Source organism: Rana temporaria, chromosome 2, assembly GCF_905171775.1.
Source record: "Rana temporaria chromosome 2, aRanTem1.1, whole genome shotgun sequence".
NCBI classification, from domain to species: Eukaryota; Metazoa; Chordata; class Amphibia; order Anura; family Ranidae; genus Rana; species Rana temporaria.
In genome coordinates, this window is record NC_053490.1 from 89,869,284 (window position 1) to 89,886,437 (window position 17,154).

General features: G+C 45.0%; 1 protein-coding gene across 1 annotated transcript; it reads left to right on the top strand.

Annotated features, from left to right (window-relative positions):
- The first annotated feature begins 1,696 nt into the window (after positions 1-1,696).
- Positions 1,697-16,348, top strand: LOC120929224 (adiponectin-like). Its single transcript, XM_040340514.1, has 3 exons — positions 1,697-1,796; positions 12,466-12,661; positions 15,763-16,348. Exons 2-3 carry the CDS (start codon positions 12,466-12,468, stop codon positions 16,269-16,271), a joined length of 705 nt encoding a protein of 234 aa, XP_040196448.1. The 5' UTR covers positions 1,697-1,796; the 3' UTR covers positions 16,272-16,348.
- The last annotated feature ends 806 nt before the right edge of the window (positions 16,349-17,154 follow it).

The following is a 17,154-nucleotide window of genomic DNA, read 5'->3' on the forward strand; positions in this document are numbered from 1 at the left end:
TCATAACCAAATGGAAAGAACACGGCACAAAAGCAAACCTGCCAAAAGATGGCCGCACACCAAAACTCACGGACTGGGCAAGGAGGGCATTAATCAGCAGCACATAGACCTAAGGTAACCCTGGAGGAGCTGCAGAGTTCCACAGAGACTGGAATATCTGTACATAGGACGACAATAAGCCGTACGCTCCATAGAGTTGGGCTTTATGGTAGAGTGGCCAGAAGAAAGCCATTACTGTCAGTAAAAAACTAAATGCCACATTTTGAGTTTGTGCAAAGGCATGTGGGAGACTCCCAAAATGTATGGAGGAAGGTGCTCTGGTCTGATGAGACAAAAAATTTACTTTTTGGCCATCAAAGAAAATGCTATGTCTGGCGCAAACCCAACACACCACATCACCCAAATAACACCATCCATGTTTTTCAGCAGTCGGGACTGGGAATCTGGTCAGAGTTGAGGGAAAGATGGATGGTGCTAAATACCGGGATATTCTTGAGCAAAACCTGTACCACTCTGTGTGTGATTTGAGGCTAGGACGGAGGTTCACCTTCCAGCAGCACAATGACCCCAAACACACTGCTAAAGCAACACGTGGTTTAAGGGGAAACATGTAAATGTGTTGGAATGGCCTAGTCAAAGCCCTGACCTCAATCCAATAGAAAATCTGTGGTCAGACGTAAAGGTTGTTGTTCACAAGCGCAAACCATCCAATGGGCAAAAATCCCAGTGGTAAGACATGGCAAGCTCATAGAGACTTATGCAAAGCGACTTGGAGCTGTAAAAGCCGTGAAAGGTGGCTCTACAAAGTATTGACTTTAGGGGGGTGAATAGTTATGCACATTGACTTTTTCTGTTATTTTGTCCTATTTGTTATTTGCTTCACAATAATAAAAAAAAAAAAAAACATCTTCAAAGTTGTGGGCATGTTCTGTAAATTAAATGATATAAATCCTCAAAAGATCCATGTTAATTCTAGGTTGTGAGGCAACAAAATATGAAAAATACCAAAAAGGGGGGGGGGGGGTGAATACTTGCTAGTTTGAAACTAGTCAAAGAAATCAGTCTGCACTACCAGATTTTTTGCTTTCATGATGAACTTCAGCATTAGCCTTGTGGGGGTAACCAATTGCTGTCCTAGACATGGAAAAAAAATAGTGCTTGCCGAGTTCCTCACTAAACTAAATAAAGTAGGCTAAGTTTAAATTTCTACAGTGATGTTAGTTTTATGAGATTTTTCTAAGTTTTCTTTATGCCGTCTTTACTTTTCATTGGGGGCTTGCTAGTTCATTGTTATTTTATTTTTTAAAGGGGCACAGCACCCACTGATCTTTGATCTCTTCTATGTTGTCCAGGTAGATCTCCACCTCGCAAAGGTTGCCTACCCCTGATCTAGGGAATACCCAATTACCTTCAGGGGATCAGGCAGGATCCCCCCCCCCTCCTGGAGCAAATTGGATAAACTCCGCTGCAGCTTTATTGTTTTTATTTTGTCTTCCTCAGGATCAACTGTAGTTATAGGATTGTGTATAAAGAGGTTTTATATTTGTTTATTCTTTTTGAACTAGATGGACTTTTCCCTTTTTTAAACCTAACTATGTAACCAAGTACCTTATAGTGCGTTTACGGTAAAAAAACACAATTCAGATATTAACTACAATTCCAAATTAACAGGGTTTTCATGGAATGTACTATATACATTAGACAAGTCTGAACACTCATTAAGCATTAAGGAATATAATGCTTCATGTCACTGACTACCATTTCAAAGTACAACCTCCCCCGAGGACTGGGCAGCTGTAAGTACCTGTTCATTTAAACTATGTCTTTTTGTGTAATTTTCTTAGCACATAGAATACTTTTTTTTTTTATGTTCCTATTCTTTTTGGATAGGTTAGAAATCGTTTAAACTTCTGTGCTGTGCTTCACTGTAGAGATTTTCCTTTACTTCCTCTCCTGGAGACTACATAGGTAGTGGAAGAAATTTCTTAGGCCCCGTACACACGTCCGAGGAACTCGACGGGCAAAACACATCGTTTTGCTCGTCGAATTCCTTTTGAAGCCGCCGAGGATCTCGGCGAGCCAAGTTTCCCCATTGACTAACGAGGAAATAGAGAACATGTTCTCTATTTGGCTCGACGAGTTCCTCGTCGGCTTCCTCGGCCAAAAGTGTTCTCGGCAGAATACGGCTCCGATCGAGTTTCTGGCTGAATTCTGCCGAGAAACTCGGTCGTGTGTACGGGGCCTCAAAGTGGAGTAAAATTCCCTTTTTAGACAGTTGTCTCTTGAACTAGTGTCATTATTGAAAGATTTCTCCTAACCGCTTATTCTAGTAACAACTCTAAAAGTTTTATATTTCCATCACTTTCTGTCTCGATGGCACCAGGATAAAAAGGGGTGAATCCACCCAGTGGGACACATACACGAATATAGGAAAGACACAGAGGGGGTTATTTACGAAAGGCAAATCCACTTTGCACTACAAGTGCAAACTACAAATGCAAAGTGCACTTGAAATTGCACTAAAAGTGCACTTAGAATTGCACTTGGAAGTGCAGTCGCTGTAGATCCAAGGGGGGACATGCAAGGAAAATAAAAAACAGCATTTTAGACTGCACATGATTGGATAATAAAATCAGCAGAGCTTCCCCTCATTTCAAATCTACCCCTCAGATTATCCTTATACTACCCAAAATTCAAAAAAAAACTTCGACTGTAATGCTTTAAAGTTATTTTGATGTGATGTATTCTTCCACATTTTGTTATTGTATGAAATTTGTAGATTAGGCCTTAAAGTGGATGTAAACCCTCCATACACCCAGTGAAGTGAGCATGATGATACACAGAGATGAACCAAATCTCCCTACATAGGTTTTACATGTATATCTGCTGTTTTCACATTTATATACCATTTAGAAAGTTCAAATTGTGTTAGGAGATTTTCTCTTCCTGTTTAACACAGAGTGTGATGTCTAAGCATACAGCCAAGATAGCTAAAATTGCTGATTGGAGGAAAGGCACACACCCCCTCTCATCATAGGCAGAGACTCTCAGACATGTTTTGGAACAGGGCCAGCTCCCTGTTAATCTATTTTACCAACCTCCCCGACAGAAATTTCAGGCTGCTTTTATCTAAAGTGTCAGAGAATTTGTTAGGAGTTAGGTTAATAACAGAGGAACAGTTAAGGAGAGAGCTAAGGGGCTTAGCTCATTGAAGAGAGCTAACAAAATACTGCACATATATGTGCCCAGTTCAAATTTCATGAATTGGGTTTACAGCCACTTTAAGGGGGTGTAGGTCGTACAATATTGTTGTATCACAGCTTAACAACTGCCAAATAGGTAGTACATTGTTTCCAATGAGTTGGATGACTTGATAGAGAAGTAAGTTATGGCCATTGTGTAGTCCTGCAAAGCATAGGTTGGGTTATTTACAACCACAGCTAGTTAAAGCGGGGGTTCACCCTATCGACGAAAAAAAATATTTTTTTTTTTATTTTACCATAAAATCAGGCATTGTAGCGCGAGCTACAGTATGGCTGTCCCGAATTTTTTACCCCCGTACTCACCTTGTTCTCGTAGATTGAAGATACCGGGGAATGGGCTTGCCTATGGAGACGGAGGATGATTGACGGCCGGCTCTGGCGCGTCACGCTTCTCCGGAAATAGCCGAAATAGGCTTGGTCTTCACGACGCGTGCGCATAGCCTGTGCGCAGGCGCCGTGAAGAGCCGAGACCTACTCCGGCTGTCTTCGGGGAGAGTGACGTGCCAGGGCCGGCCGTCAATCATCCTCCCTCTCCATAGGCACGCCCATTCCCCGCGGGAGCCGAAAAATACGATCTACGAGAACAAGGGGAGTCCGGGGTTAAAAAAATCGGGACAGGCATACTGTAGCTCGCGCTACAATGCCTGTCTCGATGGTAAAATGTGTCGGGGGGGGGGGTGAACTACCGCTTTAAACGTTTATCTAAAATAGTGAAATACAAAGATGAAAAACATATTTTCCATCCAAAGGATTTGTAATTGTGCTGAGCCAATTTTTGTGATTTACACATCTATGTATAGTCAGGAAGGTGATACCACTATATCCTAGTTTAGGTTTTGACAAATAATTGTATAGATAGGCAACTCCTATCCTCATATTAATTAGTGGTTCCAAGTTAATAATAACTACTGCAGTAGGGAACAGACACAAAAGATACACTCTGCATCTTTCCAAATAACTGTTCTGCTTTATTATGACGCAATCTAAGGTTTTTATACACATGATTACGTAAGTATCACATTAATATTACAATTGTACTTTTATGGTAAAAAGGGCGTAACATAGACAGGCTAATTCTAATTAGGATTCAAAAGAATGTAAACATGTAATGAAAACATTATTAGTGCCGTGTACACAGTGGGGCAGATTCTCGTAGAATGGCGTAAAAATGGGTGGGCGTAACGTATTTGATTTACGTTACGCCGCCGCAAGTTTTTCAGGCAAGTGCTTTATTCACAAAGCACTTGCCTGTAAAGTTGCGGCGGCGTAGCGTAAATCACCTGGCGGAATTCAAATTCGGCGGGTAGGGGGCGTGTTTTATTTAAATGAAGCGCGTCCCCACGCTGAACAAACTGTGCATGCGCCGTCCCTAAAATTTCCCGGCGTGCATTGCTCTAAATGACGTCGCAAGGACGTCATTGGTTTTGACGTGGACGTGAATTATGTCCAGCAGCATTCACGGACGACTTACGCAAACAACGTAATTTTAAAAATTTTCGATGCGGGAACGACGGCCTTACTTAACATTGGCTGCGCCACATATAGCAGGGGCAAGTATACGCCGGGAAAAGCCTAACGTAAACGTTGTAACTTTACTGCGTCGGCCGCACGTACGTTCGGGAATTAGCGTATCTAGCTAATTTGCATACTCGACGCGGAAATCGACGGAAGCGCCACCTAGCGGGGGAAAAAAATATTGCAGTTACGATCCGACGGTGTAAGAGCCTTACGCCTGTCGGATGGAATGGATATCTATGCGTGACTGATTCTAAGAATCAGTCGCATAGATACGACGGCCCAGATTAGGACTTACGACAGCGTACATGGCACTGCGCCGTCGTAAGCCCTTTGAGAATCTGGGCCAGTGAGTTCAGTGTGCAATACATACAAAATGGAATACAATTATATACAGAACTTACAAATTTCCTTTACAGTTTTACAGATACAGTATATCCCTGCTAATTGGTCAGAAGTGGAGATGGTGATTCATTAACCAGTGAGCAGGGTGTTAGGAGAGAGGTGACCTTTAAGCTGTTAATCTTAAATGCTACATATAGGCAAACATTATTTTTTGGATACAGTAGGTAAGAGTTAGAACCCCTGTCAGGCTTTATTGTCGTTTGAGCTTCCATTGGATTGATTCACCCTCTCGTTAAATCCTGGTGAACATTGTAGTCATGATTAAAAGTAAGGGCAAATTCCAAATTTTGAGCTATCACTAGAACAGTAATAGAGATGAATTCTTCCATTGGAGTCACTACTTCAGGTGACAAATGTCTAAGAGAGAAATTCCTTGTACTTTGTAGAGATTTCCTATTGCGTCTCTGGGACAGGGAGAGAAATCCCACAGAAAAAAAAACTTGCAAGGTTTTCAATTCTTTACTACTCTATCCAACACTAAACAAACGGCTGGATTCAGGTAGATTTGCGCTTTTTTTACGTTACGTTTTTGCCCTGCGCCCCCGCAAATTTACTGCGCTGCCCTTGATTCACGGAGCAGTAGCTCCGTAAATTGCGTGGGCGCGCCGGAAAAATGCCTGGCGTAAGCGCGCGCAATTTAAATGATCCCGTAGGGGACGGGAATCATTTAAATTAGGCGCATTCCCGAGCCGATCGTAGAGCGCATGCTCCGTCGGGAAACTTTTCCGACGTGCATTGCGGCAAATGACGTCGCAAGGACGTCATTTGCTTCAAAGTGAACGTGAATGACGTCCAGCGCCATTCACGAATGACTTACGCAAACTACGTAAATTTGAAATTTCGCGACGCGGGAACGACGGGTATATGTAACATTGGCTGCCCCTGCTAATAGCAGGGGCAGCCTTATGCGGAAACCGACGTACGGAAACGACGTAAACTGCGTACGCAGGGCTCGCGTAACGTTGTGAATCGGCGTTAGTATGCAATTTGCATACTATACGCTACTATACGCTGAGCACAACGGGAACGCCACCTAGCGGCCATTGCAAGAATGCAGCCTAAGATATGCGGGCATAAGAGCCTTATGCCGCGCATATCTTAGGCTGCAGTCGGCGTAACGAGGTTCCTGAATCAGGAGCATTCGTTACGCCGGGGCAAGTAAGCAATTGCGCTGTGTAACTATGGTTACACAGGCGCAATTGCTTCTTGAATCCAGCCCACAATGTTTTAGCTTTACAATACACTGTAACCAAGAAAAGGGGTTGTTATCCATCTCTAGGCAGATGCAGTTAGCCTTCCCACCTGTTGGTGGCATAGTCCCAGATAGCAAGGATAACTTGCCACAAAATTGTGGCAGTGTTAAATTGTAAGACTTGTTAACTTGTTGCCCATTTTCGCTGTACACTTGCAAAGCATTTCAAAGTTCTAGTTGACACTTTTCCAATTTGTAGCAAATTTGCGTGTCAAGTCTCTAGCAAGAGCAAAGTTTCAGTGGCGAGTCTACAGCAAGAGCTCTGCAAGTCATAGTGACCCCTGTGGTGGGATCAGTGGCGGAACTTTCACGGTCGCACTTGCAACTGGGTACTGCTGTTCTGCCGCTGTGGGGGGGGGGGCCCAAAGACCCGGCATCTCCCCCTGCACCCCTGAATGCAGTGGGGGGAGGTGGGAGGCGACGATCACCAGTTCTATGGTGCCCGTGGGCGGCAGAATCTCCCTGGGGCTTATAGTTCTCTTCCCAAGTGTCAGTTTATAGAGTGGAGAGGAGAGGGGAGGGGCCTCTGACCCAAGCAGGTATCACTTTAACTTTCAGTGTACAAGTGAGTCGCTCTGCTTCTACACTCCTGCTGATAGATGCCCGGGATAGGCCCCTCCCCTCTCCACTGTATACACTCAGGAAGAGAACTACAAGCCCCAGGAAGATCCCTCTGCCCGTGGACACCATAGAGCTGCTTATCGCCGTCTCCCACCTGCCCCCAGGTACACGGGGAACCTCTGGAAGGGGGGAGGGTCAACTGTCTGGGGACCCTGATGTAAAGGGGGCTCTCTGGGGACCGTGATGTAAGGGGGCTCTCTGGGGACCCTGATGTAAGGGAGGCTCTCTGGGGAACCTAATGAAGGGGGAGGCCCTCTGGGGAACCTAATGAAGGGGGAGGCTCTCTGGGTGTAAAGACCCTGTTTTATCTAAATTTATTAATAGGTCTGGATCTCAGCTGCGGAGGCTTATCAGGTCTGAACCACCAATTAACTCTCAAAACTGAACTGAGATTATGGGGTTAGGTCATCATATCCTCCATGTAAGACCAAAACATAAATAGGGGACAACTTATTACTTCATAAGGTTATCCTATCATATATCCTACATAAACAGTCTCTTGTGGAGGGAATAGTCTCTGTAAGGATATGCTATAGAAGTACTATTGAATAACGTGGTTCTATGGTTAGTTAGTTAGTATTATATTAATACTTCAGTATATCAAGTTGTTAGCATAAGACACAGTTCATTGCACAGTTGAATATAGTTTGCATGTGTAGTGGTGAGTCATATAAAGACAGTCCCTTGAAACAGTGAGCAGATAGTAGACTATGACAGATTGTACACTGCTGACAAGATACTTGCGGTTCTGTAGTTTAAGAGGTGGTTGAATGAGGGGAGTACGCTCAGATCCTTATCCAGGAGTCACCAGGCTGTTGGGAGCTGTAGATGCAGGCTATGAATCGGATGCAGAGGTGTTGAGTTGTTATCAGGTCTGCCAGTGTATTCAGGGAGGTGAGTCCTGGTTTCTGTAGTGTTGCTGAGAGATGGCCTCCAGGAGTCACAGGCTGTAATGGACTGCGGGTTTGTAGCGAGAGGTTCTGCGATCCCAGATGGCGGCAGGTGTCCAACTAGAATATCGGAACACCCTGCCGACATCTCTGGGAGTTTAAATAGCCCCGAATTCGCGGGGAAAAGCGCAGCTCCACGCTGGGTCGCACTTCCGCGTTCCAGCGTGGAGCGCAAACATCCGCGCACCGGAAGTGACGCGGACGGAGCGCGGCTGCATGAATTAGATAGAGGCACGCTCGATCTGCATAGGGAAACGGCAGAAGCGTTACACTGGGGACCCTGATGTAAGTAGGGAGGCTCTCTGGGGACCCTGATGTAAGGGGGGCTCTATGGACCCTGATGTAAGTGGGGGATATCTGGGGACCCTGATGTAAGTGGGGGATCCGCACTCAGATATGTAATGAGATATTCTAGTTACACCTCTGGTGGGATGACTATTGCCAGTGGCGTACAAAGGGAGGGGGCGGGGGGGTTGTGCCGCACCAGGTGCCACACACTGGGGGGGTGTCAGGCTGGCTACCCCCCCTCCGCAAATGAAAAAAGACAGTGCCTCTGCGGGTTTAACATTGTGCGGTGACAGACTAGATATGGAGTGCACGAGCGGAGCAGGTAGTGGCTTTGCAGGAGGGGGAGGGGGGTTGCGAGCTGCACCCATGCCAGTTGGCACATCTGGGACCGGCGCAATGATCCCCTTCTCTCACGGCTCTGATCAGTCTCGGGCAGCGGCTGTCAGCCGAGCAGAGAAGCCGCCTCCCCCTCCTCCTTTATGTCTATACTGTGCTGTGCATGCAGGAGGAGGGGGAGGCGGCTTCTCTGCTCTGCTGACAGCTGCTGCCCGAGACTGATCAGAGCCGTGAGAGAAGGGGATCGTTGCGCCGGTCCCAGATGTGCCAACTGGCTCGGGTGCAGCTCGCACCCCCCCCCCACCAAGCCACTACCTAGGGCTCTCTGTCTGTGGTGTGTGTTCTGACCCAGGTACATTATGGGTCTGAATGGGGGGGGGTCTGTATTGTAGGAAGGGGGGGTCTGTATTGTAGGAAGGGGGGGTCTGTATTGTAGGAAGGGGGGTCTGTATTGTAGGAAGGGGGGTCTGTATTGTAGGAAGGGGGGGTCTGTATTGTAGGGAGGGGGGGGTCTGTATTGTAGGAAGGGGGGGTATGTATTGTAGGAAGGGGGGGTCTGTATTGTAGGAAGGGGTACTGTAAAGGGGTGCAGGGTGCTGTGTAATGTAAAGGGGTCCAGAGGTACAAGGGCTGTGTAATGTGAAGGCGTCCAGAGGTGCAGTTGTGGAGAGGGGAGTACACAGAATTGACAAAAAGATATTGAAGGATGCAGAGGTATGCAGGGGGCACAGTGGGGTGTTTTTCATTTTAAGGTGGGGAGAGGGGTGCCAGATGTAGGATCTGCCCCGGGTGCCAAATGCTCTAGGTACGCCCCTGACTATTGCACAACATAACTGAACCAGAACTTGCAGAATGTTTGCAAAGAAAGTTGATTTGGAGTCATACAATGTGTACTTGCTACAATTTTGCAACAAACTTGTGAAGCCTGGCAAGTCTAGCAATATCTTAGCAAATCATTTTCAAACTTGCAGCTCAATTACTAAATACATGGGCTACCATTGTTGCAGGGAAAGGGGAGCTAAATAAGGTAAATGGTCTGTTAGAGATTCTGAATGGACTGAGTGTCACACTCTTAAACCTTTTGGACCACATTCCCAGTAGAGTTGAAGCTGTTATATCTGCAAAGGATGGGCCAACTCATTATTGAACCCTACGAACTAAGACTGGGATACCATTAAAGTTAATGGCCCGGATTCACGTACAGCGGCGCATAGTTATGCCGGCGTAGCGTATCGAATATACGCTACACCGACGTAGCGCAGAGCGGCGAGCACAGTATTCACAAAGCACTTGCTCCCAACGTTGCGCCGGCGTAACGTAAATTCGTAGGCGTAAGCCGGCCTAATTCAAAGTAGGTGGAAGTGGGCGCGATTCATTTAAATGAAGCGTGACCCCATGCAAATGATGGGCCGAACGAGACTTGTTTGGGCTAAAGAACACAAGGAATGGACATTAGACCAGTGGAAATCTGTGCTTTAGTCTGATGAGTCCAAACTTGAGATCTTTGGTTCCAACCCCCCTGTCTTTGTGCGACGCAGAAAAGGTGAACGGATGGACTCTACATGCCTGGTTCCCACCGTGAAGCATGGAGGAGGAGGTGTGATGGTGTGGGGGTGCTTTGCTGGTGACACTGTTGGGGATTTAATCAAAATTAAAGGCATACTGAACCAGCATGGCTACCACAGCATCTTGCAGCGACATGCTATTCCATCCGGTTTGCGTTTAGTTGGACCATCATTTATTTTTCAACAGGACAATGACCCCAAACACACCTCCAGGCTGTGTAGGGGCTATTTGACCGAGAAGGGGAGTGATGGGGTGCTGCGCCAGGTGACTACCTCTTGAAGCTCATCAAGAGAATGCCAAGAGTGTGCCAAGCAGTAATCAAAGCAAAAGGTGGCTACTTTGAAGAACCTAGAATATGAAATATATTTTCAGTTGTTTCACACTTTTTTGTTATGTATAATTCCACATGTGTTAATTCATAGTTTTGATGCCTTCAGTGTGAATCTACAATTTTCATAGTCATGAAAATAAAGAAAACTCTTTGAATGAGAAGGTGCGTCCAAACTTTTGGTCTGTACTGTGTATATATATATATATATATATATATATATATATATACATATATATATATTGCTGTGTAAAAGTTTTAGGCAGGTGTAAAAAAAAAAGAGGTAAATTAAGAATACCTTCAGAAATAGAAGTGTTAATAGTTTATTTTTTTATCAGAAGAGAAATCCAAATCAAATTAATATTTGGTGTGATTGATTGATTGATTTAATGGATTTATAATGCGCCAAATACTGGCCCATCAGGGCAGTGTCTAAGCGTGACCGCCCTTTACCTTCAAAACAGCATTAATTCTTCTAGGTATACTTGCACATAGTTTTTGAAGTCGGCAGGTAGGTTGTCCCAAACATCTTGCAGAGCTTACCACAAATAGTCTGTGGATGTAGGCTGCCTCACTTAGATTTTATTGAGACAGATGCTGAGATCAGAGCTCCATGGGGGCCAAACCATCACTTTCAGGACTCCTTGCTTTTCTTTACACTGAAGATAGTTCCTAATGCCATTGGCTGTGTGTTTGAGGTCATTGTCTTGCTGTAGAACATCTTTAGGGGCAATCACATGCCTGGCATGATGGATAAGTATCTGCCTGTGTTTCTCAGCATTGAGGACACCATTCATCCTGACCAAATCTCCAACTCCATTTGCAGAAATGCAGCTCCAAACTTGCAAGGAACCTCCATGATGCTTCACTGTTTCCTGCAGACACTCATTATTGTACCTCTCTCCAGTCATTTGGTTAACAAACTGCCTTCCGCTACAGCAAAACATTTCAAATTTGACTCACGTTGTGCTACACCCCAGTTGCTATGTTATCATGCATAGTTGAGTCACTTAGCCTTGTTTCCAGGTCGGAGGTCCATGAAGACCACTTCTGGCCAGACTTATCTGGAGAATAGATGTGTGTACCTGGGTCCCACTGGTTTCCACCAGTTCTGTGTTAATGGCACTGTTGTGCATCTTCCAATGTCGAATAGAAGTAAGCATGATGTGTCTTTCATCTGCTGCATTAGGTTTCCTTGGCCAGCCACTGCATCCACAGCCCTCAATGTTGCCCATTTCTTTTTGCTTCTTCAAAAGAGCTAAAACAGCACATCTTGAAACCCCGATCTACTTTGAAATCTTTGCCTGGGAGAGACCTTGTTGATGCAGTATAACTATCTTGTGTCCTATTGATGTGCTCCATGGTGCCATGGTGTATGACCTAAAACTGTCTTCCACAACCTCAACTTAGCAGCAGAGTTTGGCTGTTCCTCACGCAGTTGTAAGCCTCTTACACAGATGTTTTTGTTTCGGTTAACGACCATGGTTCAACCTACATATGAAAATGGTGATCATTAGCCCCTACTTGGTATTATTGGTTAATCATAAACATAAGTCTAATCCTACAAAATCCCTGACTTTGTGCAAGTGTACAAAGTGTGCAAGTGTAAGAAATGATTCATGTGACAAAGATTGGTTAATCTGCTTTTTTAACATATTTTCTAAAGACTTCTACAAAGAACATTGGTGCATTATATACTGCGTGAGAGCGATTCCTCCCAAAAAGGGTATCCAAGATACGCCACGCTTACATGCCTGACTGTGCAGTGTGGGAGAGTTTGTGAATCACAGAACAGGCTAAACAAATTGACTCCATTGACAGTCATTGTACCTATTTTACATATACTTTATATATATAATACCTGTGCATTTAGATATTTGTCTAGAATTTTTGGGGGGTGACTAGAGCCTTATATAACACCACATATCTTCTTGCTTTCAGATGGGAAGACTTAGGTTCCTGATTGTGGTCATTATGGTGTCAATGAATAAAACACCAGGAAATTGTGAAACTACCAAAAACAATGAATGTATTGCAGGGGTTCCCGGTATTCCAGGAACACCAGGTATAAATGGCCAGCATGGACCTACTGGCAGAGATGGAAAAGACGGACAACCAGGAACAAAAGGTGACCCAGGTAAATGGTACTATAGGATAATCAGGGCCATAAAGTAAGAATATTTTCTCATGTGTTGTTCTCTAGTGGATTTCTATTTTGTAATTTGTAGAAACAAGACAGAAGCATTTTCTCAGGGTATACAATAGTGGAAAAAAACTCATGACACCGGAGCTAAGGTAGAAAAATAGTGAATTTCTACAAAGCAGAAGCAGAATTATTCTGGCCATGTTTACCTTCAAGTGAATGTGGTGCTTTGCCCATCAATTACTTTATTGCAGACCCTCTACCTTCCCCTCACTCTGCACTGCTCCATTCTCTCACCAGGAGTGAAAATAAAGCACTGTGTAAGCCACAAGTTGTCACAGCCTACACACGACTAAGGACTTCCCTGTTAGGGCCCTTTCACACGGGCGGATCAGTAATGATCCGCTCCGTGTGTCCTCAAAGCTCAGCGGGGATCCTCCGTAAAATCCCCGCTGAGCTGGCAGCTGACAGGGCGGTCCCCGCACACTGTGCAGGGACCTCCCTGTCTTTCCTCCGCTCTCCCCTATGGGGGATCGGATGAACACGGATGAAATAGGATTTTCTTCTATCCGCAAATGAGTATCTTTGCGAAAGCGGACAATTACGGGTGTCAGCGGATGGTCATCCGCTGACACCCGTAATCACATAGGGACCCATGTATGTCCCGTTTTCATCCGCAACGGACGGATGAAAATGCGGACATACGGTCCGTACGTGTGAAAGGGCCCTTACAGTTGGCCTAGAGCTGTAACAGCGAGTAAGTCTAATGCTTCTTCATACCCAGAAGTACTGGATATTTCTGTCAGGTCTTGGCGGAAACGTTCACAGCCCTAGAAATGTTCAGTGTTTTGTCTCTCTTCCCTCCTTACTGGATGGCAAAGAGGGGTTTATGTAAACGGGTTGCTTTGCCCTGAATTAGTAGAGTGGTGAAGGGTTAGAACTTTCATCAGTTTGTGAAAGCTGCCTGCGACCCTATTGGAGAGTTTTTTTTCTGTGAGATATTTAAAGTGGTTGCATAAAAAAAAAAAAACCTGTAAGGCAATGGTAATGTGGATGAACACAGCCCTGGAAAAGAAAGGGAGAACAGCTGCAGCATTGGCTGTGTATGAGTGGCTGCAGCATTTGTGACACGGTCAGTGACAGCCTGGTTTGTGCAGTTGTAGCCCAGAGTGTGCCTCGGACATGGCATACATAGACATAATACCCCTATTGTAATGATAATAAATTTTGCCCACACCCACCGAAACACTGCAATGTTATAGTTGGAAGGGCATGGCCATGCCTTTTTTGATTTACAGACCACATTTATTCCAACAGTAATGGCCAACAAACTGATAACATACAATTGACAACAACCAACCACTTACTGCCACCGATGAACTGAGGGCATCCATGGCTTAAAGGTCTGTCCTAACCATCAGTTAAGGCTAGTCATCTGACTAGCAAAGGCCTGTTGAGGGCTGACTGCTGACAAGGTAAACCCTGCTAACAAAGCAGTGATAGCTACCAGCTGAATCAGGGATGTGGGGTATGAAATTGTCTGAAAGCAGGACCAGTGCTGGCTGAAGATCTTGCAAGTGTGACCTTTCCACATTTCCAGGTTCAGGTACCGCACCTCCTGACCCACTGTTCCAAGCTAGCCAATTAGGATATAATTTGTTCAATAGCTTAAGGAGAGCATAGGTACCAAAAAAGAAACAACATTTATGTAATGTATCTAGGTCTCTCTGTACAGTAACAGAGTTACGGCATGGAGATTCCACTGTTGAAATATCAAAGCAAAATGCCTATGTAGCGCTACCCCCGCAGGAGCCGCTGGTTGTTGTTGGGATCGGCATATTAAGTTACCTTTCAGTGTTGTCTAGGGGTGTAGTTGATCAGAAGAGTAGCTTAGAGCAGTGAGCGAATGTCCAGTCATTGAATAAAGGTTTTCAAATGCTTTATTTCCAGGCCCAACATGGCCAACATCAACACCACATGAGGAAGAAAAGGTTGATGAAGCGATAGAGAGAACTTTGCAGTATCAGGCCTGGATATGAACGGAGCAATCCTGCTCTCAGTAGTATCAATTGTGATTCATCGCCACTCCAGCCAGAGTGGGTGAAGTGCCCCCGGACAGACTCCTGTCACGAGCCTGGCAGCCGAAGTGTCACTTTAGATTGCTGGGAGGAACAGGCCTCTGCCACAGACCCGGCTCTAAGACCTCTGCCACAAGCCAATTACTTAAGTGAGCTAAACGAACGGATTGAGATTTAGCAAATCCTCCCAGTAGATTAAGCATAGGTCACCGGATGACAGTAATAGTGTACCTGTCTGCATCCTGGTCACCAGATCCCCGATGGTTCGTTCAAGCTCTATTGGACAACCTGCCTCCGGGTTCTCCTCAAGCCGATCCCCCAATCGAGCGGCACCCAGCCTGGGGTCTCCTCAGTAGATGGGGGGACCCAGTAAGTCACTGGGGCCCCTTTCAGCAATATGGAGCTCCACATAGCATATGACCCCAGCCTGGTAGGCCATCGCCGGGGTCCGTTGGATGCACACACCCTGAAGGTGGGTGCCGCACCTGGAACCCGCAAAGAAGAAGAACCAAAGAAAATGGCGTCTGTCACAGATATACTCTCCCCCAGCATGCACTGCAAGGGAAAACTCCTCTAATTGGCTGCTGGAGAAAAGTGGCTCCGCCAGAACCCCTCTAGCGCCAGCTGTCGCCCAGGGATGAAATCACATCCCTGGAGCACAGACTGACCTACAGGACAGTTCAGGAATGACAGCAGCCCAAATTTAGCAAATTGTGAATGGGAGCAAAATAACTCTCCCATTCCCTATTAACTTTAGCATAGCGCCCATACTGAAAGTAAGGGGGCGCTACACCTAAATATCACTTTTAGGTGCACTGAGCAAGAACATCTCTAAAAAATATTCTTTGTAACAGTACCTAGTTGTTTAGATTGTAAAAACACAGTTGTCCACTAAATTCAGCCATTTTTCTTGTGTGCAGATCCACAGAAATATTTCCTTGAACAGGAATATTCTGTAAATAGGTATCCGTTGCTTTTCAGAAGATAATGTGTTTTTGTCTATTCATATTCTACCAGGTAAACCAGGAGAACAAGGTCCACATGGTCCCCCAGGAAAATTAGGTCCCCCAGGAGCGAATGGAATTCCAGGTCCCCCTGGTGCTCCAGGACCCAAAGGTGAATCTGGATCATCCCCCACCAGGAACAGCTATGCTTTTCATGTGGGACTAAAAACATCCAATCCAGGTGGCGGCACACCCATTAAGTTTGAGAAAGTATTTTATAATGAGCATAATGTCTACAATATAGAAACTGGAAAATTAACCTCTCCGGTAAATGGTGTATATTACCTAACCTACCACATTACAGTGTATGGTAAAAATGTACATATTGTACTGAAACATAACAATAAGAATGTACAATTTATGTATCACGTGTTTAACTCAGGCACTCAACAAGCTTCCGGTGCCTGTATTCTAGACATGAAGAAAGGTGATGAGGCTTGGCTGGAGGTCTATCAAGACAACAATAATGGTCTTTATACTGATAGCAATGATGACACTACATTTTCAGGATTTATAATTTGACTGTTTATCACTTTTTATGGGAATTCCACTAAAATATTCACTGAAACAGAAATAAAATCTAATATATTTGGAAGGAACTCCAGGGAGTGTTTATTTCTGAACTATTTACTTAAAATTCCACTGCAGTTTGAGGTTACCATCACTGTTTTATTATGGGTTAAAGCCCAAAGGCAATCAAAAAAACAAAACAGAAAAAATCAACTAAAAGAGGCACCAACCAGACAAGGGACACATCCTACTCACTGTACCTCTCTCTGTTTTTTCTGGCTTTTATTTTGGTTGCACTTATGCTAGGGTGACCAGACATCCCCGGTTTCAGGGCACAGTCCCCTGATTGAGGACACTGTCCCCAGACAAAGTCTGTCCTCAGTTTTGTCCCCGGATTGGATTTGAACAGGGGCTGGGGCAATTTCAAAGACAGTCAGTGAAGAATAAAAAAAAAAAAAAAAAAAAAAAGGAATTACATACCCCCACTTCGCCGCGCCTAGTAGCTTAGGGGTGTATTTTTTTTCCATTATCTGTGCCCGTTTCTGATGATCATGTGCTGGTCAGAATGGAGTGAATATTTCTTCAGTTTCGGGGTGCATGCCCATTCACCCCTGCTCGCATGTTCTTCTGCCTTGGCTCACATCTCGGCTCCTGCCTGCTTATCTCCTTGCCTTCCCTGGCGGAGTGATCTTCCTCCGCTCCCCACCCAGTAGTAGCCGGGGCCCGGAGAGTAAGACTTGACAGGCTGTGAGGGAGGTGGTGATGGACAGAGAGTCGCTGATTGCCGCCATTACTAGTAAAAAAAAAATATATCCCCTGATTTCATTTTAAAAATCTGGTCACCTTAACTTATGCTTAATGTGTTAAGACAGCCTATTCATTTTAATTGGGCTGT

Coding starts and splice junctions, on each gene's coding strand:
- LOC120929224 (XM_040340514.1), top strand. CDS start 12,466: ATGGGAAGACTTAGGTTCCTGATTGTGGTCATTATGGTGTCAATGAAT. Junction 12,662..15,762: donor AGGAACAAAAGGTGACCCAG/GTAAATGGTACT, acceptor ATATTCTACCAG/GTAAACCAGGAGAACAAGGT.